The 25,184-nt window shown below is 37.3% G+C and overlaps 1 protein-coding gene across 5 annotated transcripts in view; it reads left to right on the top strand.

Annotated features, from left to right (window-relative positions):
- Positions 1 to 25,184, top strand: part of KIAA1549 (KIAA1549 ortholog) — a 181,215-nt gene that overhangs the window by 93,289 nt on the left and 62,742 nt on the right. For all 5 annotated transcript variants that reach the window (XR_008912321.1, XR_008912320.1, XM_056799748.1 and 2 more), the window contains exons 9-10: positions 4,561 to 4,738; positions 7,971 to 8,155. Coding sequence is in view for 3 of the 5 variants with exons in the window: in XM_056799748.1 (XP_056655726.1) it covers positions 4,561 to 4,738; positions 7,971 to 8,155 (363 nt within the window). In the remaining 2 variants the exon portion in view is untranslated. The remainder of the gene's footprint in view (positions 1 to 4,560; positions 4,739 to 7,970; positions 8,156 to 25,184) is intronic.

Here is a 25,184-nt window from a genome sequence, read left to right as displayed (position 1 = left end):
CATTCCAACTGGTTTGCTGGGCAGAAGGGTGGATGATGGGAGAAATATCCTTAGATGCATATGGAGAGGGGGAAGGAGCAGCCCTCTCTGGCACACACTGGCTAACCACCTTCATTTTCCAAATAAGAAATCTGAGGGCCAGAGAAACATATCAAGATAAGACAGTTAAAGACATAGATCAAGGGAGTTATAGAACTTGAGGCATATTGAGTTTAAAGTGACTATAGTTCATCCCAAAGACATGTCTTGTGTGCATTTGAAGAGTACTGGTACTCTCTGGTAGAGGTTAAGGCTAAAGTAGTCAGTTAGGTTGCAGCTTTGAGGCAGGCTATGTTCATCAAAGGATAAAACTCATGAAGAAAAGTCTAATGGACTAAGAGTTATCCCTTGGGTAATGTCCATAGATAGAAGGAAGGAATTTCTCAGATAATTAACACTTCTCTCTTTGTGCCTAAACCCTTTTTTTTCCACCTTAAACATTTTTAATGGAAATTCTAAAATGTATTATACAATTTCTTCCCTTCACAAACTGATTACTTAACCCTTTTATTGATGGTTCAGGGTCCTTATTTTAAATTTTAGACACCATACTGTGGTTTAATGGGATGATGCCTTCAGAAACTATTTGCCCATATACAGAAGAGAATGCTGATGCAATATGAAAAAGACAAGAATTAGACTCCACTTCCTAAATGATGTTCACTCAGCTCTTACTATAGTATTATGATGCATTCTTGTATTTCATTTGTGTTCATTTTATGACAAATGGAACTGTATATTTGGGATCCTCTGAAATTGTGTTCCCAAACCACTTGAATTATGGCACAGCTTGAATGCATTGTGAGCATGTTGCAGTCCTGAATTTTTGAAAGGCAAAGGAAAAAAGAGATCCTTTTTGGGATTTATCCTTTCAGGATAAATGTGGCATTTTCCTGGCTTTGAAAATACATGACTTTTTGATTCTCTACATTCACCTACCTGTGGTGCTTCCAGGCCATCTATTTCTAAGCCAGTACATTCATTTGAAGAATGAATGGTCTTATAGTGTTCTTTGGATTTCAGAAATTCAGCATTTTCACTTTTAGAACAGTGAATAGACTAAGATCCCAAAATTAAGATGTAGGAAAAATTTGAAAAGAAGAGTTTATAAAAATCACCCATAAGGATACTGGAAAATGCTTTAAAATACATCATTAGAAATCCAGGAAAGAATTATGTTAAGGATAAAAATAGTAGGCACTCCTAATTATCTTCTTCAGGTCTAAGTGTCAGTCAAAGAGGTTATTTCAGGGAAGAAAGAGTACCCTCTGTCCCAAGTCTTGAAAGATTATACCAGTAGGGAAAACATTATGGCAGGTTAAGAATAAATTTAAATTTAAATGCTTCCATGAGGACCTTGTAAAGTACTACAAAATTCCCTCAAAGGGAATTCTTAAACAATAAAAAAATACTTAGAAAAATTTTGAAATTTTGTTGGATGGAACAAAAGAAAGTATGCAAGAATGAAAGCAAAAACCTGAATTCTCTTCTTGGATCTTCACTGAGGAAAATATTAGGGAGTGTCTGTCTCCTAAATTATCACCTGAAAATAGACAAATTAAAATTTTACTTTCCTATAGATTAAATTATCAGTTCCTATCATGCAGTAAACCAGATTGACAAAGTAAGTATTGATAAATTACCAGATGGAATGGCATTGACCCAAAAGTTAAAAGTAATTTGGAAATGAAATCACAGTGGGGAGTGGGAAGGCCCATAATCAAAAGATGTAAGTGATTATTGCAAATAATTATGTTGGATGACTGTTAGATTACAGATATTGACCTTGTATAAAAGAATGTTTCCAGAAGGGATTAAAACAATTACAAATTATTGAATTAACATGATAAAAAGGATAGAATTTCTGAATATTTATACCAAAATATCTCATGAAAAAAAAGTCAACAACTTTCTTTAATTGGAAATCATACCTGGATAATTTATTAGCCAGTTCTTCTGTGGGGAGTGAGCAGAAAAGAGAGGAATTGCTACAAGGATCAAGGGAAACCAGGTACATCTTTGATTTTTAGAAAACCTTTGATAAATTTTTAGGCAAAAAATATTATCAAAATTGGGTCATAATATAAAAGACCTCATAAATTAAAAAATGTAAATATTTCATTGTGAATTTGACACACACTAAAAAAAGTGGGCCTTTCCATATACAAAAAACAAGGGAAAAAAGATTGTTCATGACATTGCAGATCTCTACAGCTTGTATTTATTTCTATATATTTCATACAGTTATATTTAATATATATATTATATATAATATGTATTATATATAAATCTATAATTTAATATACTTAATAATTTAATATAATATAATTTAATACATTTCTATATATTTAATATATTTAGCCTATAATTCAAAGCTATCCTTCTTTGTGCTTTTTTCTGACCTTCTTTTGGTTTTCTTTTCTGCATTAAAAAAAAAAGCCTTCAAGGGTTTGTTTTTCTTTTCTCCTGGATGGTGGGAGGGAAGTGGGAAAAAGAGAATAGAGTTTTGTTAATTTAAAAATATATTTTAGGAGGCAACTAGATGGCTCAGTGGAGAGAGTGCCAGGCCTAGAGAGGGGAAGTCCTGGTTTCAAATCTGAGGTCAGATACTTCCTAAGCTGTGTGACCCTGAGCAAGTCACTTAATCCCCATTGCCGAGCCTTTACCACTCTTCTGCCTTGAAACCAAAACATAGTATTAATAGTAAGAAGAAAGGCAAGAGTTTAACATATGTATATTTCTATATCTATCTATCAATAAGAAATTAAAATGATTCAAAGCCACAGCCACAAAAACTGTCCTCAGTGATCCCCTTTTCTTTTCTTTTTTTTTTTTTGTTATCCTGTCTTTACCTTCCTTTCCCCTCCTTTGGAAAAAAGGAGATATTATTTAAAAAAACAATGTGAATGGGGGACTGTTTTAAGGACAGGAAATAAGGAACAAGGTTTAGTAGACATTCTCTAGAAATGGAGAAATAGAACTATGGAGATGTTGGTAATTGGATTAATATTAAACAATAGCTTTTTTAATGAGCTGGAGAAGTGAGTGCACAATGAAAATTCCAAATTTAGTAACATTAAATAAACTCTTGAAGTTAATGAAAAAGCCAAGGTGGTGTAGAGAAGTAGACATCTAATTAACCTCTGCATATGGACTAAAGAATGACAGATGAGTTTTTTCAAACCTTTATCTTCTGTCTTAGAATTGATTCCTAAGTATTGGTTCCACAACAGAAGAGTGGTAAGGGCTAGGCAATGGGGGTTAAAGGACTTGCCCAGGGTCATCCAGCTAGGAAGTGTCTGAGGCCAAATTTGAATCCAGGACCTCTTGTCTCTAGGCTTGGCTCTCAATCCACTGAGCTACCCAACTGCCCCCTGCCCATGATTTTTTTTTTTTTAATGATCAACTATGAATGGGAACTATACTTGGAATCAATACACAGTATTGATTCTAAGACAGAAGGTAAGGGTTTAAAAAAAAAGAATGGGAGAAATAAAATGGAAAATAGGACATTGACTATTATATAGGATCAAGGTATATAGGTTTATATAGCCTGTGGTGTGCCTTTTCTTGTAGGCAGTTCTGATCACATCCTCCAAAATAAATATAAAAAGTGTTCTAGAGAAAGAAAGGCAATTAGTATAATCACTGCCAAATGAGGATATCCTAAAAGGATAAAGAGGCTTCTATTTGGAAAGGCTGATCAGTAAAGACTGATGATCTGTGCTATGCACCTCCTGACAGAAAGATAATGGATTCAATATGCAGAATGAGACATACATTTTTGGACATAGCTAGAGGGAGAATTTGCTTGACTACAATTATTTATTGCAAACGTTTTGTTCTTTAAAATTGGGAGGGGAGAAGGTAGACTAAGGAGGGAAAGAAATAAGTGCTTGTTAATTGAAAAATGAAGGATGAAGAAATGAGAAAGACAAAGGCTGAGAGGAAAAAACATTGTCAGAATCTGTGAAAAGCATGAATAGCATGGAAAGGGAAGCACACACTTGTTCATTAAAGCCTGAAAGATAAGAAGGAAGGAAGGCATCACGGTGTAGCTGATAGAGCACTAGACTTGGAATCAGAGAATATTGGTTTCAATCTAGAATCTGCCTTTGGCTTGCTGTGTGCTGTCACTTTTCCTCTCAGGAACTCAGTTTCCTCAACCAAAGGACTAGAAAATCTTGAAGATTCCTCCTACTTCTAGCATTGCCATGAGTCTGTTGCCATGTGCCCCCAAGGACCATTCCCTTGGGGCATCTATTGGCAACAGAATGGACTAGACAGATCTTGGGTACAATTCTTATATTCTTCTACCCTACGTTTGTAGGTCACTTCCCATTGGTTTGAATCGATCCCTGCCAGACAGAGTGCCAATGTGATTTTGACATTTAGGTAGCAAAAACAAATTTTACGTATGCAAAAATAAATCTCAGGAGACACAGGCTTTCTTCACTAGAGTATTAAATGATAGAGAAAGAACACCCTGAAATAATCTATAATTATCTGATGTTTTTTCAGGTTGTTAATGTCTCCCGGCTAGAAGGTGATGACTATCCAGTCCAACTAATTTATTTTGTAGAAGATCAAGATGGAGAAAGGCTCAGTGCAGCAAAGTCTTCAGATATGATCAACAGGATAGATATCCAGAGAGCCGCCATTATCATGGGCTACCGCATCCAGGGCGTAATTGCCCAGCGTAAGTGTCTTTGTTATCTAAGTACTTTTAAAAGGGAGGCAGAGCTCTGTATTTAACTGTGCCCAAAACCCCTCTGTTTGTTTTGGGGCTATTGTTTTTGAAAAGTTAATATACATTTTAAGTGGTATTATAAACATAGTGTATTTCCCCAAATTTCCATTGTGTGTGCTTACATTTGCATGTAGTTCAAGTTATCATTGTTTATTTAAAAAATGTCTAGTCAACAACCCAGAGTTTTAAAAAAGTAATATTTACAATTACGTATTTAAAATTAAATTTTACATTTTTTCAGTATACATTTCTCCATATCTACTATTATTTTTCCTTTTAGTTTAGATAAATATGTTTTATTATTTATTTTTGCCAGAATCTTTTATCTGAAATTTTATATGTGGAAAAGAATGAAATATGGGTAGAACAGAGTAGGCTGGGTTTTTTCCTCTAAGTCCCCCCAAAAAATCACAGAGCTTCTTTTCCCCCAAAAAAAGCCAGTTTGATGTGTATTTTTGTAACGAGATAATATTTTCTCTCCTCTTGTATAAACTGCCCTCTTTATCTTTTCTTTCAGATTTTAAGTATTTGGGGTTGAGAGAAGGGATACAGGGAATGAATGGGATAGAAATCTATATACATATATATATATTATATACATAAGTATATATATACATATATATATATATATATATACACACACACACTGTGTGTACACACTTTAATAAAGTTTGACTTTTTAAAAATGTTTTTAGGTAGAAGAAGGAAATCAAAATACAATCTTGGCAAGAGAAAAGTGAAACTTAAACAGTAAAAGAAATTAGATGCTTACCATGATATGCATAGGGATTTTATATTTTTATATATATGTTTTATTTTAGAATAAATAGAAGTTTTAAAAACTGGCAAGTAATACAAGGGTGGCAAAACAATTTTAGAAAATGATATTTATGAACTATGAATTAACTTCTGTTGTCTCTCCTCCGGAGAGGGGTGGAAATGAGCAGATGAGATATGTATAAAGTACTTTGTGAATCTTAAAGCATGATGAAATTGTCAGTTATAGTAATTATAATTTAAAAGGCATTTCTTAAATATACAGTACAATAAGATACTTTGACCTGATTACTTCATAGTGACTCATGAAATCGATTTTTAAATATCTAAAGTTTATCTTAATTGCAAAAGTCCTGAAAATGGAGATTGCTTAAACTCTTATTGGCTATCCAAACTCCATGATTATCAGAAAATTGATTATAAGAGGAGTTGAGCATCTTTTAAGCATATAGTCCACTTTCTTTTAAACCCATCTTCCCTTGGACACCTTTTAAACTTCTAATGATAAGTACCACTGTTTCAAGAAGGGTCTAGCTTTGGAACTGGTGGAGAGGGAGAAATAGAGAACGCTTAGGGCCAGGCTAGGAGGCAGCTCAACACTTAGGATAAAGCCAGGAGGCAGCTCAGAAAAATTAGGAAACAGGGCTGGATTAGAAGTTTTTTGTGTCTCCAGCCTTTCTTTTTAAAGTTACTAGTGGTACTAGAATCCTGTTCCTTTGAATTGAGTTTGACGTTGGCACAGCTTTTTATACACCTGCTTTTTTTTATGCAGAAGAAACCCACTATGCAGATAATAATAGAGCTAGAGTTGAAAAGGAAAAATTCAGTTATTTCATCTGTCTAGCTTTCCTACCCCTGGGTCTCTTCTCTCTTACAATGCATATTGGCTATCATCACCTAGTATTTTTTGAGTACCTACTTTGTGCTCTGCGCTGGGATAAAACCATTGTGAGATGCACAGAAGATTTGCAGCATAGGTAGAAAGACAAGATGGACAAGGTACAGTTAGCAAATCAGGTAGCATCATATATCATGCTATGATAATTTAATATTATATTAAATTGTATGATACAGCTACAAGAACTTTACAACAGTGTACTCATTATGAATTAGAGAAAACAAATGGAAGTGAGGAGATATACAGACTGATATTGTCAAAGTATAAAGCAAAATTTGAGCTGGGTCTTGTATGATGGGTACGGAAGAGATAATCAGGGAAGAGGGCATTTTAGCTGGGGAAAGCTGGAGTGAAAAATATAAAGTTAAGGGTCATTGTCAAAGAGAGGTGATAGTTGAAATGATGAGAGAGAGTGATTTCCTTGGTGGAGGATAAAGTGAGAGAAGAACAGAGAGCCAAGGGCTCAACTTTTGGAGGAGGGACGAGTAGGAAGAAGAAATAAAAATAAATTAAAAGAGTTCTCTAAAGATAGGAGGAAATCTGGGGTAGTTCAAGATTAGACTGGGAGAGAATTTTGAGGAAGCATAGGATTGGCTTTGGTTTGAAAGAATTTGAGAACACAATATTAGAAAAATAGTGAGAAAGAAATATTAGAGAGAAACCAAACCTCATTTCAAGAGGCTAAGAAAAGTCTTGTTGGGCAAATGAAGACAATGAGAATAAAAGGCGTATTTAAGAAGCCTTTTCAGTTTAAGAAATAATATGCTGAAATAAACCTCAGGTTCTCCAGAAAATCCATAGATGTTTTTTGCTTTGTTCTTGTCCTTCAGAGTTTGATATCATGGAGTCAGCCATGTTCTATCTCAGACTTATCTTATACCACTTCTGGACCGAGTATTGTGGTTGCTAATATTGGTTACCCTAATCTCAAAAGACAAAAATCAGTTCTCAACAAGTAATAAACTTTCAATTTGTGTTTAGTTCGTTTAGTTTAGTTAGATAAGTTATACTCACTTATGGGTCATTCCATGAAAATGTAATAGGTAAGATGGCATATTAGCAGAACCTGGGAGGGAAAGCAAAAACTTGTCTCTTGTCCGGACTCTGCTATTCACTAAACATGTAACCTTGATCAAAATATTTGAACTGTCTATGCCCCAAGGTAGAAGACCTGAGTTCAAGTCTTACCTCAGATAATTACTACCTGTGTGACCCTGGACAAGGCACTTAATCTTTGTTCCATTTCAAAACTCTAAAATGGAAATCACAATAGCATCTACAAATAAGATAATATTTCTAAAGCACTTAGAGGTGTTTGGCACATGGTAGACACTATATAAATGTTAGTTCTATTGTTGCTACTACTGCTACTTTTATTAGCATTATTATTTGTATTAGAACTGAGATTAGAAGTCAAGTTCTTTCCACGACACCAAGCTGCTTCATGATGGGTCTTTCAACAAAGGCAACTGTTTAGAAGGACTTCTCTTGCCTTCCTATCCACAGCGGTAGATCGGGTGAAAAGATCACCTTCTGGGTCCCAAAGCAATAACCTGTGGATCATTGTTGGCGTGGTGATTCCAGTGATTGTGGTGATGACCATCATTGTCATTCTCTATTGGAAACTCTGCCGCACAGACAAACTGGACTTCCAGCCTGATGCCGTGAGCAACATTCAGCAGCGACAAAAGGTAAAAACGAGCGGTCCCTCTCAATACGCTCTATATCCTCGTGTGTGTATTTGTGTGTACAAATATAGTCAGGGAATGAAGAGGGCGTGTTACCAAGTTGGGGTGCTTATGATGCCAAGCTGAGAGTTTCCATATCATGCTAGAAATAATGTAATCAGAAGAAAAAAAGAAAAATGTTCCCTGAAAGATGATTGGTCATCGCTTATAGAAATTCTTTTCCTAGCTATAGTGGAGAAGCTTGATTCATTTTGCTGTCATGCTCACCTAATAATAGCCTACATGGCCCCCAGGCTTGTTAGGAGAGGTAAATGTAAATGAAAGTAGACCCAGCATGTGTGGCTGGAGCACAGGTTGGAGAATCTCATTTCCCCACTGACTTGCAGTCAGTGTCTGGGAAAAGTTTAGCCAAATAAATGAAAATAAAATACACAGATGATGTGAATTTAGGGTTTTTTAAGTCAATATATGGGGGCAGCTAGCTGGTAGAACAGATAGAACTGGGCTTGGAGTCAAGATCTGATTTAAACCCAGCCTCAGAAATTTACTAGTTTTGTAATCCTGGGCAAGTCACTTAACTCCTGTTTGCCTCAGTTCCTCATCTTTAAAGTGGGGACATAGAGATGGGAGGTCCTAGGTTCAAATTTGTCCATAGACACTTCCTAGCTGTGTGACCCTGGGCAAGTCACTTTACCCCCATTGCCTAGCCCTTACCACTCTACTGCCTTGGAACCAATACACAATATTGAGTCTAAGGTGGAAGGTAAGGGTTTAAAAAATAAACAAATAAACAAACAAATAAATAAAGTGGGGACTCACCAAAGAAGGAAATTGCCGTCTACATCAATATCTTTGCCTGGAAAACTCCATGGCCAAAATCCATGGGGTCACATAGAGTTGGACACTACTGAATGACTGAACAACAAAGCTAATATGTAGCCCACATGCATAATTTTTTTTTTTTGGAGTTTGACATCCCTGATCCAACCAGTTCTCTTGCTTTGAAGATAAGGACATGTATGGGGCAGGGGTGGGTCAGAAGAGGAGGTCAGATGAACTCATATCAGATAAAGTGAGTACAGAAAGAGTGAAATACGCTTCCTTCCTTTCATTAGAGAGATGATCAACTCCAGGTATGGGATGTTTCCTAATCTGTTAGACACAGATGTGGGTTTGGTTTAACAAAGGAAGGTCCCTTGGGGGGGTGGTATCAGATAATTTTAGGGTTGTGACTTTAAATCTAGATTTAAATGGTCGCCAAATAAAATTCCCAAGTCAGTCTGGAAATTTATGGTAATTTAATTAATATAGAGGGAAGGAATTTAAGGAGAAGGAAAAAAGAGGATATAGGATTTCTCCTACCTGGTCTATGTCAGGGGGAGTTTTAAACTCCCCGCCTCTAGGTCTCTGAAGAAGATTAGAGGCTTCTGAGAGGAAAAAGTTGGAAAGTAAAGGAGGAAAATTCAGCCAGAAACTCACCACCGAACCAGACAATAGCTTGTAGCCATGCTAAGATGCTGAAAGGCTCAGCACGCAGCTCTCAGATAACTCTACACTGCCAATCAGGGAAAGAGAGAGAGAGTCCTTGAGGGACGAAAAATCTCAAATATATAGACCTTTCATCCTTGTGTCTCCTCCTCTAAATTTTCACATCTATCAATTTTTTTCCCTTACTTTCACCCACAATCCTCTCTCAACAACTTTCCCTTTCCTCTCTTACCCCCTCTCCATTTAGTATAATTACAGTTTTTGTAGGATTTGGAAATCTGAAAATGGAAATTTTAGAGTCTGATAAGAAAAATAAAGGAAGTGAGAAAGGTGAAGGATTTGAGTTAGAGTATTACTGCTTTTAATAATTTTTATTTTATAGATACACTTATGAATTAGCTTGGGAAAAAGCAAATCTTAGGATTCTGATGTAGCACAGAGCTAGGCTTTGGACTTACTCTAATGACCCCAAATTACCACAGGCAGGTTGGGCCCCCAAAGTTCAGCTATTGTGGTTCCCTCCTCAGGGGGAACCCTGAGGGATAATAGAGTATCCTTCTTTACTATTATTCCTCCTGAACCCCAATTCCATGTATTCCCCCCACTAATATCAGCTGACCAATTATCATTTTCCCAATAGCAATGCCAGTTAGTGCCTCACCAATATCAGCTAGCTAGTTGGTATATTCCTTAGTGTAAGTTAACCACCTAATTTCAATTGGCTTTTATAAAGGGCTATTTACTGATGAGATATCATAAGAGTTGAAATCTGAAACCCAGTCTTCTACCATGTTGGTCTCAAGGGAGAATGGACTCAAGCAGGTTACCCTTCAGGTTAGCCTGGTTTGGCTACTGCAGGTACCAGCTATGAGCTTTGATTTGGTGGACCCCTAATGACCTTTCTGACCTTTTGAGGCTCAAAAGATCATACATGAGTCCATTTGTCTCTGATTCTCATTTTTCTAAGAGTAGGAAAGCAAAACAATAGAAACAGAAGAAATGGAGGCAACCATCCCTGGTTGGGGATCTAATGCAACTAGTAACAGCACCTATTTACTCTTTCCTCACCTGCTGTCTCTTAGCAGTTCTTGTCTTACTCTCCACCAAGAAAGATAGAGAACTTTGGTTCATTCATTCTCTTTTGAAAGAATGACCAGTCCTGTCTCAGCAGCCAGTCAAAAGGCTTTTGGTCACTACTGTAATAAACCAACAGGAAACAGAGGATACCTGGGAAAGCTATGAATTGGAAGCATTTTGCACCATTTCCCATTGCCAATTGTGGCTCAGTGAATTTACTCTCAGTTGACAGCAGATAGAACATACCACTCATGCTCCTAAAGATGCTCCTTTTTTGCCCATTCCCTTGTTGTACTGATCACATACAGGTTGTGTGTCAACCATCAGATTTGCATCATTGGATTTATAACTGGAAAGAGATGTTAGACCATCTCTTCTGATGCCTTCATTTTTTTTTTAAGAAGTAGGGGATCTATGACCTAGATAAGTTAAGGGACTTGTCCAAGGTCACACAGTCTTAGAATCACGACTTCCAATCCCCAAATCCAGGGTTTTCCCACTATGCCACATTTACATATTGGATTAAAAAAATGGTTTCTTGATTAAAGCAGAGAGTCCATATTATTTTGATTTATATGACCAAGTAAATTAATTTGTAGATGTCTTATTATTTGTTAATGTTATCACCACACACACGGAACTATCTTAAATCACAGTGCATTGTTATGCTGATCAAGGATACTAGAGGCACATTATGAATTAATAGTGCATTGATTCTTTATCTTCATTTATTATTTACACCATCTGGGGCTAATGTTTTTTGGTTATAAGCTCAGTGCCAGGGAAGGGATAAGAAAAAGGTATTTGCAGTACTGAATGAATTATAATCATGCATATCATTATAAAAAATAACAATGCATTGTAAATGTTTGTGTTTAGTGAAATGGCATTGTTACAGAGACATTTAGCCACTGTGGAAGATGCCTCACATTTTCCCATTTGGTTTGAATGCCCCATGTTTCTTCCTTTAAACAATCCTGATGAAAACTCATCCATGCCCATTGTTTTAATAGACATGGTTCTATCTCATTTGTAAAGCAGGATATTCCTCTGGCTTTCTCCTTCCCTTTCACTTCCAAAATCCTTTTATGGCCACAGATGGCATCGTAATTCACAGGCAAAAGATTTTAAAATAGAACTGCCAGTCCTTGGAGTCCCCCTTATTTTTTGAGTGCTACAGGGATTGGGGGGATGGATTTACACATATAATTAAGGGAGACAGTGTTCAGGATAGCGGATTAATATGCAGTCGGTAAGTAGGACTGGTTAAATATCAAAATAGCACTCAGCTAACAAGCAGAATTTGTTTTGAATATGAATCTTGTCATGTATTTAGAATAGAAATTATCCTGCCCATCCCTTTTTAATGGAAAAAGGAAATACCTCTGACTCAGAGGACAGTGCCTTGGAAATAGCAAGGTCCTCCACCCTTTGTTTGGGATCTTTGAAAAAAATTCTAAACTATATTACCTCTATAAGAATTCCCTTTTCATACTCCATGTTTTTCTCTCTTGTCCCTATTGTTCCCCAAGTACTACATCATCATCACACTCTGAAATCTTCCAGAAAATCCTATAGCAAAGCACATCTGGAAACAATAAATCTCAAGTGCACAGTGCCTGTCCCTTTCCCTCTCAGGCTAAGCAGAAAGCCCTCTTGTCCAAATTGTCTTGGAGCAGATTGTTTTTGCAGTATGGAGAGAGGAATGGCTCAGTAGGGGAAGGGAGCCCTGCCATTCAGGTATGTTTTCAAGTAGGCTTACTTACATTTCCCATTGGTAAACAAAAAGCTTGTTCGTATTTATTCCCTTTAATCTGTAGCTTCAATCAATCACTTAATGTGGAGAGGAATCCAATTTATAGCTTCAGCTAGCCAACAAAGCCTTTTTTTAAAAGCATGAATGGGATTTGGAGGCCTTGTTGAACAGTGGAACCTACTTTTCTTGTTCAGACTTCTTCTGTCTGGAAAACCCTTTAGTGTTTAAAAGGTCAGCTTCATGGACAGTCAGGTGGAGCTGTTCCGTTCTCTTCAACCATACAGATGGGGGTGAGGTGAACCTCACCGTCGTAAGTCCTGAACACATTGGGATCAGCCTTGGATGGGGCTCTTTGGAGGTGCCCAAGAATTGCCCTGAGATACACAGCATAAAGATAATTCTGCTTTGCTCCATGTCATGCTCAGTCAGCCAGATATTGCCCGTTGTCTTCCAAGGTGGGGGGAGATGTGAGGCATCTACCTGATGTCTTAAGCACCAAAAGCGGAAATAACAAAACCCACACCTCATTATGAGAATGATCGTAAAACTGCTGACTGGGATGCCAACATAAGACTACAGTGGATTTTGTTCTCTTTCAACTTTTAATTGAATATAACTTAGGAATCACACTTTAAAAAAAAACAAAAACCCTTACCTTCTGTCTTGGAATCAAGGCAGAAGAGCAGTTAGGGCAAGGCAGTGGGGGTTAAGTGATTTGCCCAGAGTCACACAGCCAAGAAGTGTCTGACGCCAGATTCAAACCTAGGACCTTCTGTCCCTCATTCTCACTCTCAACCCACTGAGCCCCTAGCCAGTAGCTGCCCCCTGAAAACACACTTTCTTATGAAAAATTATTTCCATTTTATTGTAAATGCTAACAATGGCAATCTTCTCTTGACTACAGAACATTCTAAAAAGCTTTCCTGAGGGTATTTTTACATGTCTCATTGTAATTTCTCCTTTCCAAAGGACTGGTGTGGTCTTGGTACCTGGGATATGATATAACCACATTCAGTTGGACTCTTACCATACTTAGGACATATTACATTTCCTTTCTTTTTAATTAAAAAAATGAACATCTAACTTCTCCTTTAATCACTTGCCTCCACATTGAGATAGCAAGAAAAACAAAGTCCTCATACAAAAAATGTATAGTACAGCAAAACAAATTTGTACATTCATTGACCATATTAAAAAAAATGATGAACACTCAATCTACTCTCTCTTTATTAGGACATGAGTAGGTAGCCTGTTTCATCATAAATTCTCTGGAATTGTGGTTGGTCGTGTTAATTAGAGTTCCTGCATCTTTCAAAGTTGCTTGTCTTACAGTATCATTGTTATTCTATAAATCGTTTTCCTAGTTCTGCTCACTTTGCTCTGCATCAGTTCACGCAAGTCTTCTCAGGTTGTTCAGAAACCATCCTCTTCTCCATTTCGCAGTATTATTTCATCACATTTTCATGCCAAAAATTGTTTAGCCATTCTCCAGTTGGTCACTTCTTCAGTTTCAAATTCTCTGTCACCATAAATAGAGCTGCTGCAAATATTTTGTGCATATACATAATTTTTCTTTTTCTTTGGTCTTTTTGGCATTATTGACATAGTAGTGGTAGCACTGGATCAGTGTATCCACAATTCAATAGCTTTTGGAGCTTAAGAACTGTTAACTTTCCAAAAAGTCACCAGGCACTTCTTTGCTATTTTGCATAAGGCATTCTCTTCAGGCTAATTCTCCAGTTCACCTCATCAAGGTACAAAGAACTTACACTCTCTTTCTCAATCTCTCTCTCTCTCTCTCTCTCTCTCTCTCTCTCTCTCTCTCTCTCTCTCTCTCTCTCTCTCTCATATGTATATAGGCACACATTTAAGGATATATATATATATATATATATAAATGCACATATGCATTGAAAGTGTGTCATTCAGTTAGACATGACTGAACACGGACTACAGCACACCAGACTCTTCTATCATCTGCTGTCTCTTGAAGTCTGTTCACTTCATGTTCATTGCTTCCATAACACCCCATAATTCATCTCATCCTCTACCATCTCCTTCTCCTTTTGCCTTCAGTCTTTCCCAACACCAGGATCTTTTGCAGTGAGTCTTGTCTTCTCATTACATGAACAAAGTACTTCAGCTTCAGCTTCAGTATTTGACCTTCCAGTGAATAGAGTTAATTTCTTTAAGTATTGACTGATTTGATCTCCTTTGCTGTTCAAGGGATTCTTAAATGTCTCCATCACCACAATTCCAAAATATCAATTTTGTGGTCGTCCCCCTTCCTTATAGTCCAACTTAGACAGCCATAACATTGCTACTGAAAAAACATAGTTTGAACTATAATTTGACTATAAACTATATTTATTAGCGAGGTGTGATATCTCTGCTTTTTAGTATGTTATCCAGATTTGCCATAGCTTTCCTTCCAAGGAACAATTAAATTTCATGGCTGTATTCACAGTTTGTTGTGGTCTTTGAGCCCAAGAATATAAAATTTAGGGGGCAGCTGGGTAGCTCAGTGGATTGAGAGCCAGGCCTAGAGACAGGAGGTCCTAGGTTCAAATCTGGCCTCAGACATTTCCCAGCTGTGTGACCCTGGGCAAGTCACTTGACCCCCCTTGCCTAGCCCTTACCACTCTTCTGCCTTGGAGCCAATACACAGTATTGACTCCAAGGTAGGTAAGGGTTTTAAAAATAAAAAAAATAAAAATAAAAGAATATAAAATTTGGCATTGCTTCCATTTCTTCTCTCTATTTGCCAGAAAGAGATGTGACCAGCTACCATGTTTATTTTTTATAGTAAGCTTCAAGATAGGTTTTGCCCTCTTTTACCCTCATCAAAATGCTTCTTAATTCCTCTTCACTTTCTGCCATCAGAGTGGAGATCAAATTATTCCATACTTAAATATTGGAGGTTGTTGATATTGCTCCCAGCAACTTTAATCCTAGCTTTTGATTCATCCAACCTGGCATTTCATATGATGTACTCTGCATAAAAGTTGAATAAATAAGGATGATATACAGCCTTGTCATACTCATTTTCCAATATGAAAGCAATCAATTGTCCCATGTTCAGTTCTAACTGTCATCTCTTGATTCACATAGAGGTTCCTAAGGAGACAAGTAAGATGATCTTGTACTCCCATCTCTTTGAGGACCTGCTACATTTTGTTGTGACCACACAATCAAAGAGTTTAATGTAGTCAGTAAAGCTGAAATAGATGTTTTTCTGGAACTCACTTAATTTCTCCATAATCTAGCAAATTTTGGCAATTTGGTCTCTAGTTCTTCTGTCTCTTTGAAAACCAGGCTGCTCTTCTGGTAATTCTCAGTTCATATATTGCTGAAGACTAGCTTACAGAATCCTAAGCATAACATTCCTAGTGTGTGAATGAGCACAGTTGTTCAGTAATTTGAACATTCTTTGGCATTACCCTTCTTTAGGATTCTTTAGGATAAATCCAATCCAGTGGCCATTATTATTTTCCAAATTTTCTGGTATATTATGTGCTATATTATGAATACACATATGTGTGTGTGTATATATATATGTATATATAGATATAGATATGAAATGTGTGATCTTAGAGAGTCGATTAACAGGCATTTATTAAGTACCTACCATATATCAGATACTGTGTTAAGTACTGGAGAAGCAAAGAAAGGCAGAAAACAGTCCTGGCTTTTGGGCATCTCTTGGCTCTAATGAGGGAGACAGCATGCAAACAATTATGTATGAACAAAATTTATGCAGAATAAATTGGGGCAGTCTGATAAGGAAGGAGGACTGGGAAAGGTTTCTTGTAAAAGGTGAGACTACAACTGAGATTTGGAGAAAGCCAGGGAAACCAAGAGGTGGAGATGAGGAGGAAGAGAGTTCTAGGCACTAGGGACAGCCAATGAAAAAAGCCTGGAGTTAGGAGATGAGATATCATGTTTGAAGACCAATGTCACTAAATCATAGTCTTTTGTGGGAAGTCATTTTAAGAATCCTAGAAAGGTAGGAAGGGGTTAGATGAACAAAATTCGGTGTTATACTTGATCCTCTGGTAATAGGGAGTGATTGGAGTTGATTGAATAAAAGAGGTGATATAATCAGGTTTGAGGTTTAGGAAGAACAGTTTAATAGTTGATTGGAGGATGGACAGGACTTGAGAGAGACTTGAGGCAGAGAGACCAATTAGTAGGCTTTTGCAGTAGTCTAAATGTGAGGTGATAAAGTTGGTGGTAGTATCATGTATAAGCAATGTTAAGAAGGTTAAAATGGACAGGATCTCCAACATAGTGGATTTGGGGGTGGGGATGAAGAGTTTATAATGGCACTTGGATTAGCAGCCTGGGTGACTGAAAGGATGATGGCAATTTTAACAGTAATAGGGAAGCACAGAAGGAAGGGAGGGTTTAAGGTGAAAGATCAGGAGGCCCATTTTGGATGTGTTCATTTACGATCCCTATGAGAAATCTGGTTTGAAATGTCCAATAGGTTTTTGGAGATGTGAAGCTAGAGTTTAGGGCTAGGCAGATTGATCTGAGAGTTATCTGCATAGAGATGATAGTTTAAACTGATGCAATTACCAAGCGAAACAGTGTCCATGGAGAAAAGGACCTAGGAAATAACTTGGGAGACACCCATGATTAGTGGGCATGACCTGAATGAAGATCCTACAAAGGAGATTAAAGAATACTCAGAGAAGTAGAAGAACTAGGAGAAACCAGACCTCCAGACACTAAAGATAGCCCAGCTCACTAAGTTCAGATATCATGATAATAAGGGTTCCTCTCTCCTGTTCCCATTACCAGTGATCTGCTTTCTTCTCAGTCTTCACTACCATCATCTGGGGAAGCAACTCACTTAGAGAAGGGGTCAGCCATGCCCACCAATACCAACCGTCAAAAAAGGGACAGTCAGATCAACCTCAATGAAGCAACAAGGCACTGGGAAGGACAGCCAAGAATCCACCACCCTTGAATAGCATTAAATTTCATGCTTTGATCGCTATAGCCTGGGCCTCCTTGGTGAGCCTTTTCTGAGTTTGAGTGCCCAGAAGGAAAATTCAAGCTGTCTGTGAGCCCTCCCATTACCAAAGAGAGCTGAGGAAGAAAGTGCTTGCTTTGGGTGACTGGATGGAGGGGTGGGGCATGCAAAAAAAGTCCTTGGGCTCTGAGAAGAGAGGGAACAGAGCATCTCCCCCTCACGCCTGAGTGCTGGCTCTGCAAGTGTGCCATGTCTTCACCAGTGCTGGCCTTGGAATAGAATGCTTCTAAACCAGTGACCTCAGGCATTATTCTGGGAAGAAACCTATATGGACACACAACCTGGCAACTGCTCCTATAGGTAATACTGCCATACCTAGTAAAGACTCCTAAAAGAAAATTCTTGTTACCAAAGTTCTTGGCATTATCAAATGACTCAACAATAGAAACTAATATAATTTTATCAGTGGAAATGGCATCTAAGAAGGGACATTTACATGTTTGCTGCCGTGCCCAAAAGGCCATAGGACTTCTCCATTTGACTTGTAGTTTAAACCTTCCATATGTGTTTTCTCTTTCATTTGAATGTGAGGTCCTTGAGATCAGAAACCCACACAGTGCTTTTCCCCTAATAAGCAGTTAATGAATGTTTTATTCAACCAATGTCATGAAAACCTAGAAAAGAGAATATCTGGGAAGGCAGTCAACAATGTTAAAGATTCCATAGAGATCAAGAAAGATGAGAACTGAAAAAACTCATTAGATTTGCTGAATGAGATAGTATTGAGACAATAGGTAGTAGAAATGGATGGATCAAGGAAGGTTGTTTTTTTTTTTTTTAAGGACTAGGGCCATCTAGGCATGCTTATAGGCAGTAGGGTCACAACTAGTAAACAGAGACTGAAGATTAGTGGGAGAGTGGAAATGGTAGAGGGAGAAGACAGGATAGAATGAGATGAGATTATTTGTGCATGCTGAGGAATGCCTTGGTAAGGAGAAGGGCCACTTCTTCATATAAGACAGGGATGAGACCATAATGGGACACAAAGCTTCTGGGTGATATAAGATGAAGAAGGCAAAGGAAGGAGCTCTTTTCAAATGTTTTCAATATTTTCTGTGAGGCAAAATCCTTAGCCAAAGGGATGAGGAAAGAAGTTTGGAAAGGCCACTGTGGTAAGTGGCATAGGCAATTAAAAAGGTATAAAACTTTATCGCTTTGCCACAGTGAGGGCCCAGTTGAGATTATGTAATATAAATTTGAAGTAAATCCAGTCAACATGATTTTCTTCAGCTTCATTTAGCTGCAAGTGAGATAGAGCAAAGGTGGTTAATGGTGTCAATAATCCAGCATTTACATTTGGCTGGACAAGATTTTCAATAGAATAAGTGGGGAAGGACAAAAGAGAAGAGAAAAATATAGAGACAAACTGGTTCATTGAAGGGTTGATGGGAAAAGGGGAGTGTAGCCAATACAGGGTGATGGCCTGGGAAATAGCTGAAGGTAGAGATTTGGTTTTAGAGGTGAAAGGTAGAGGGAAAGGTAGAATGATGAGATTGTGGTCAAATAAAGGAATTTGAGAGTTCATACACATGGACATGGTGCATTTGTGGGTGATGGATCAAGATAGACCATCTTCTTTGGGTAGGAGTAGAGAAGGTCATGGGAAATGATTAAGTTGAGGAAGTTAGAGTTTACAGTGTTTGAGGAAGTATTAATGTGTGTGTTGAATTCTTCTAGTATTAGAGCAGGTGTTAGGGAGTGGAGAAAGACTAGGCTAGGTATCAGGCATTGAACTCAATGAAGAAAGAAGAGAACCCTGTAGGTTTAAAGACAACAACTGCCAGAATCTTGAATATATGATTAATATGGATTGAGTGAATTTCAAAGGAGTAGTTACTGAGAGAGAGAGTGGTAAAGGGAGAGTGACTATCAGCTCCAAGGAGTAATCCACCTCTTCTACCATTACCAGTGAGTCAGGAGTATAAATGAAGGTGCAACCCATGTTGGAAAGGTTGACCAGGGAAGTGGCATCAACAAGAGCAAGCCAGGTTTAATGAGTGGGAAAGGAGAAGAGAGCGAGAAAGCAAAATCTAAAAAGAAAGCCATTTTGTTAACTACAAAGTAGGCATTGTGGAGAGCATGATGAAAGGGTTGGTTAGCTTTATGGGGATGTTGGTGGGATTTTGGTTGAGAGGGAAATGAACAAGGAAGTAGCTAGAAATAGGCTGAGACAGGTGCAGAAACAATGCCCACCAGGGGTTCAGAATCACTGGTATGAGGAGAGAATGAAGGGTTAGGAGTATGTTAAATATTGAGGAGTGAGTTTAGGTAGGTTATCATTGTCCATATAGGTTCAGTCTGGGGAGTGGAATTGTCCAAAAACATCTGACTCAGTCCAACATAAAAGTGTAACTGAACATCGGGTAGTGAGTGGGGTTAGGAAGTAGCAGAGGGTACCCAGATGGGGACATGGCAATTTCTGTGGAGTTGTAGGTGACCAGAGAGAGTGCCTGGAGCATGATGGAATGACTGTTTAGGAAGACCAAAAAAGTTATCAAGATTCAAGCAAGCTGACATCTTTGGAATTGGAATTAAGAGTAGAGGTTGTCTTTACTTGCTTTAGAGCATACCATAGTGCCTGCCACATAGCAGACACTTAAATGCTTGATTGATTGATGATGGGTTCCTTCACTTGTATAAATCCTCAAATCTTCTGTACCTCCCTGTTCTATCCTTTTCTCATTCCCATCCTTCTGTAAATTCTCCGCAGAGGATCTGCTCAACATTCTGGAAACTTTCTTCTGGATTTTTAATATATATATTTATTTATTTATTTGATGTGTATATTAAATATATATAAGTATATATATTTACATGTATTTATATATATTTATATATTTAATACATATATTAAGATTTTTAAGCTACAGATTTAGCCCACAGGTTTCCCATCTATTCCATCTCATGCTCAATACATGATTGTCCCACTTCCTTTTCCAAGTCATGCATGTTTTCGATAGTGTCATATCTGGTTACATCTGCCACATATACTTCCAATTCCTCTCTGGATCCCCTACAATTTTTAGTCTTCTGAGATTCTAGTGTTACATGATTCACAGTCTTATAGCATCACCTACCTTCAACACGTCACCAACATTTAAAATGAAAGAACTATTTTTCCTAAAACTTGGCTCCAAAAAGAATAGTAGCACTTTAAAGGTTGCCAAACACTTAACAAATAGAATCATGTTTAATCCTTGCCACAACTTTATACAGCTGGCACTACAGGTATTGTTATTCCTGTTTTACAGATAAGGAAACTGAGGTTCAGAAAGGTTAAGTCTGTGATTGCACAGCTAAAATGGGTCAAAGGCAGGATTCAGGTCTCTCCAAATTCACTTTGGGCATGCCATCTAATATACTATGCTGCTTCTCTGATTCTAAAAATTATTAAAGGCTCCTAGGTAATCCTAGCTTGCCTTGTGTAACTTCCTGAATAATGCTTATTCTGCATATGGCATCTATAATATACAATCTATACTCTGGGTCAGGGTAACTGTTTAGTTTATTTTTAATGAAATGATGAACCTATAAATGGTCTCTTGAGGAAGGGGTAAAAAAAGTAGTGGATTCTTTTCTTCAAAGAAGCTCATATTCCATTTTTTCTTCCCCTTCTCTAGAAAGATAATTTTTCTCCAGTGTAGATTCTTGTGTTGACCACTTTTTGTTATCATCAAGAACCAGCTGAGGATGATGTGGGAAGAATCAGACAGACTTACTTTAAGCTACTGCCAGACAGAACCAGGAAGTGAATTATCAGTATTTCACAGGTGTCATGGGCATACATGAAATTAATGACATACACACATCTATTTCCTGGTTCCTTCTCAAAAATGGGACAATGATGTGTACTCTTTGACCTTTCCTAGATGGTGAGAGAATATTGAAAATGGAGTTAATCCTGTATATAAGGCATCACTGGAAAACTATTGAGTGGATATAGTCTGTGTTTGGCTTTCACTGCTTTGTCAAAAGCCTGTACAAACATATAGTTATAGAGAGCATGGGTGGGTCCACGGGTGTGGAACATCACATATGCTTTTAGATTTTTTCAGTGTTTTGATCAGTTTTGCTGATTTTTTTTCTTGTTCTTTTTAAAAATATTCTTACCTGAGATGATTTTCTGAGAGGAGAGATGAGGGAAAATACCAGGAAAAAATACTGGTGATGTAAAACAAAATAAAAATAAAAATTTGTTTTTTATTTAAAAAGAGAAAACATGGAATAGGATTTTGGCCCTGGAGCCAAAGATCTGTAGAATACCTATAGGGCCACCATCAGATCTTTCCTAGAGATGAAGAGGTAGCTTGCTGTCATGCAAAGAGCATGCACTGAATTTGGAGTCAGAGGACTATTGATGCTAGAGTTCCGACACCAAGAGAAAAAGGGAGAGGGAGAAACAAAGTAGGGTCAGACAAGGATTATGCATTAACTCCATTTATTATAACAAACGGACAAGCTTTTATAGAGAGAGCTCCATTAGGCAATTAGATCCATACGTCAAGATATATGTATATTGGTGAGTCATCTGCCTGCGAGATGACATAAAGATTTTTCGTTTATGGAGGGTTCATACAAGAGGTCTAAAATGTTGTCAGGAACAAAACATAAACAGCTCTTAGAGGCTTATGAAAACACTCCAGAATGAGCCTTGAACATTTCCCCAGATAAGACACTTGCAGCCCATGTCAAACAAGGCTTTAGCCTTAGAGAGAACACAGAGGCATCTTCTATGTGAATTATTTGTGACTTCTTTCTCCCTAGGTTAGACCCCAACATTTATTCATGGCTCTTTTCTCACTGGGTCCGACCCTAACATCTCTTTGATCTTATCAGAGGACCTGGATTTGAATTCCAGCTCCCTTGATTATGGGCAGTAGCTTTGAACAAATAATTTTACCTCCCAAGACTTTAGTTTCCTCTAAGGTTCCTTTTAGCTCTAAATCCTATCATTTTTTCTAAACCAAAGATTCTATTATTTATATGTACATATATGTATATGTCATATATTACTCATTTGTATTTACTTTTATTTTTCCATTATATTATTTATTATACTGTTATATATCACTAACATATATATGTATATTACCAGAAAGTCAAATAAAAACTCCATGAAAGCTAGATAGTCCCTGAAAACATATCTGCTGATTGCAGAGGTACTATACCTCCAAAGCCATGAGCAAAGAGTGTACAGCATTTGCTTATGTTGAATTGGGGAAATTGAGTAGGGAAGACCTGAAGTCCTAACTGAGTTGTGGAGGCAAGGTCTCTAAGATGGGTATCCAAGTCTCGGTTTGTGGATGAGATAATGATACATAAATGAAGTTTTTCTTAATTCCATAGTTACTGGGAGACTTTAGCAGGGAGGCAAAGGCAAAGAAAGAACAAATTGCCTTTGAACCAAAAAGTCACTAAATATTTTTTAAAGGTAGGAGATCCATTGGAAATACTTTAAAGTAAAATGTGAATTATGATCATAATAATTATGGTTGTTATTAAATTCAAAATTTGAGAAAAACAATATATAGGAAACAAGTTTTAAATTTGCCCCGCCCTGTTGGAGAAATTAACTGCTAGAAATTTGATTTGGTGCTGAAATAAAACTGGAGTGACAGACTGACTGGATCCTCCAAATCACATAAAAGATATATATGCAAAACTGAAGAAAAACACCATGAGAGCATGACAAATAAAACTGATACCAACAAATGAGGGCCTTGAATGTAAACTCTTTTTGGACAAAGACTCTTTTGCATTTATATTTTTAGCCCCAACACTCAGCTCTGAGCCTGATATCAAGTAGGTACTTATTAATGATTGTTGATTGATTGAAGTAATTAACATCCACTTGGTGGAAGAAATGTCCAGTGCTATAGGTGATATTTGACAATGAGCAGTATATGAAGAGACTGGCTAGGCAGATGGGTGGGTTAGAGTGGGGAGGGGGGGCTAAGCAGTGTAGTGCTTACTATGAGAGGCAACAACCAATCATCCAGCAATTATTGTGTGCCCAGTAGGTGCCAAACACTCTAAGAAGTCCTAGAGATATGAAGATGAAAGTAAAACAAGTTCCTGTCCTCAAGTAGCTTACGTTCTATTATGAATATTAATGTAAATCTTGTGCTTGATATTAATGGTGTAAAATTGAATAGTGAAACTTTGCTTCCATTGATAGTGGGAAAAGTATATTTCAGTAACTGAAAAATGCAAATTATATTATATACCAAATAACCAGGATGAAATTGAATGGGGAATGTTAAATGAAATGGAAAAGGGTCAAAAATCCACTAAGAGATTATCAAAATACTTGGAAAATTCCTACTAGTAGCAATGCAATGATTCAGGATGATACTAAGGAACTTCTGAGAAAGAACGCTCCAGAGAAAGAACTGTGGAAGTAGAAATGGCAGAAGAAAAAACATATGATCAATCACATGGTTCAATGCGGATGTGATTGGGGTTTTCGCTTTAAAGATCACTATTACAAACGTGAATAACATGGAAATAGATGTTGAACAATGATACATATATAACTCAGTGGAATTGCTTGTCAGCTCCAGGAGTGGGGAGCGAAGGGAGGGAGGAATCATGAATCATGAAACAATGGAAAGATATTATTAATTAATTAATTAATTTTTAAGGTCCATGGAAGAAGATGTGGAGATAAGGATGCCTGATTTCCCACAGCACATGTACTTTTCTGACAGGTTTTGGTTAGTTTATAGGAACTCTGGTATATGGAGGACTGGCATCTGTGGGGGAACCACTTTGTAGTAGTCATTACAGAGTAGTTAAAGTGAACCTTCTGAAAGAATGAATAAAGAAAGCATCTAAGCACTTTCCCTGTGCAAAAGAGCTAGGGTTAGAAGTACAAAAGTAAAGGCAAGTTCTTGCCCTCAAGGAATTTACATCCTAATGAGGGAGACAAAAGTGGCAAGTGGTGGCTGGGGAGGAATCCTTTTGTCTGTAAAGTTAAACTAGTGATAGCTAGTGGGACACTGAATTGACACTGCCCAGGAATATTGTTTCCAGGGATAACAGTGTTCATTTGTATCATGTTTCCAGAACTGAGGAAAAGGGGTCTGTCTCTGTTGGTCATTAAAGACTAAGAGTTCAGGGTGATATGAAGCATGACTGGGACTTCAGATGGCAGAGGAGAAACCCAAGATGAAATATGTTAAATGATTAATTCCATTTCAGAAAAGATAGAAACAAATAAGCAGGCATTAGGAGAAAATGGAAAGAAATAAAGTACATTACATGAAGCCCAAACCCCATATAAAATCCCTTTTTTGGAAACCTAGAGAAAAAAATTAGATCCATGTCCATTTTGACTATCTGATGTTTAGACACGATTTATACTTCTGGTAGAAGTTGGACTGGATGACCTCTTAGATTCCTTCTAGTTTTGATTATTCTGTGATTCTATGACTATCTTGCATGAGTATTCAAACTGAATTTAAAAAAAAATTTTTAACTGTTCAGTCAGAGCCTCTTAAATGTTGGGCAAAAAGGCAGGTTTGGAGCTGAAAAGGAGAAATTGGAGAGGTTGGGTTAGTAATTTGGAAATTAAAGTGGAACAAGTATTAGACCAATAGCTGTTATAGCTGAATTCTGGACTCTTTTCTGTCACTAAAATATTTTGCCTAGAGCAGCATCCTTTCTGA

This window comes from Monodelphis domestica, chromosome 5 (genome assembly GCF_027887165.1).
Source record: "Monodelphis domestica isolate mMonDom1 chromosome 5, mMonDom1.pri, whole genome shotgun sequence".
In the NCBI taxonomy this organism is placed as follows: domain Eukaryota; kingdom Metazoa; phylum Chordata; class Mammalia; order Didelphimorphia; family Didelphidae; genus Monodelphis; species Monodelphis domestica.
Note: the sequence above shows the minus strand (reverse complement) of the source record. Positions and strands in the feature narration are given on the sequence as shown.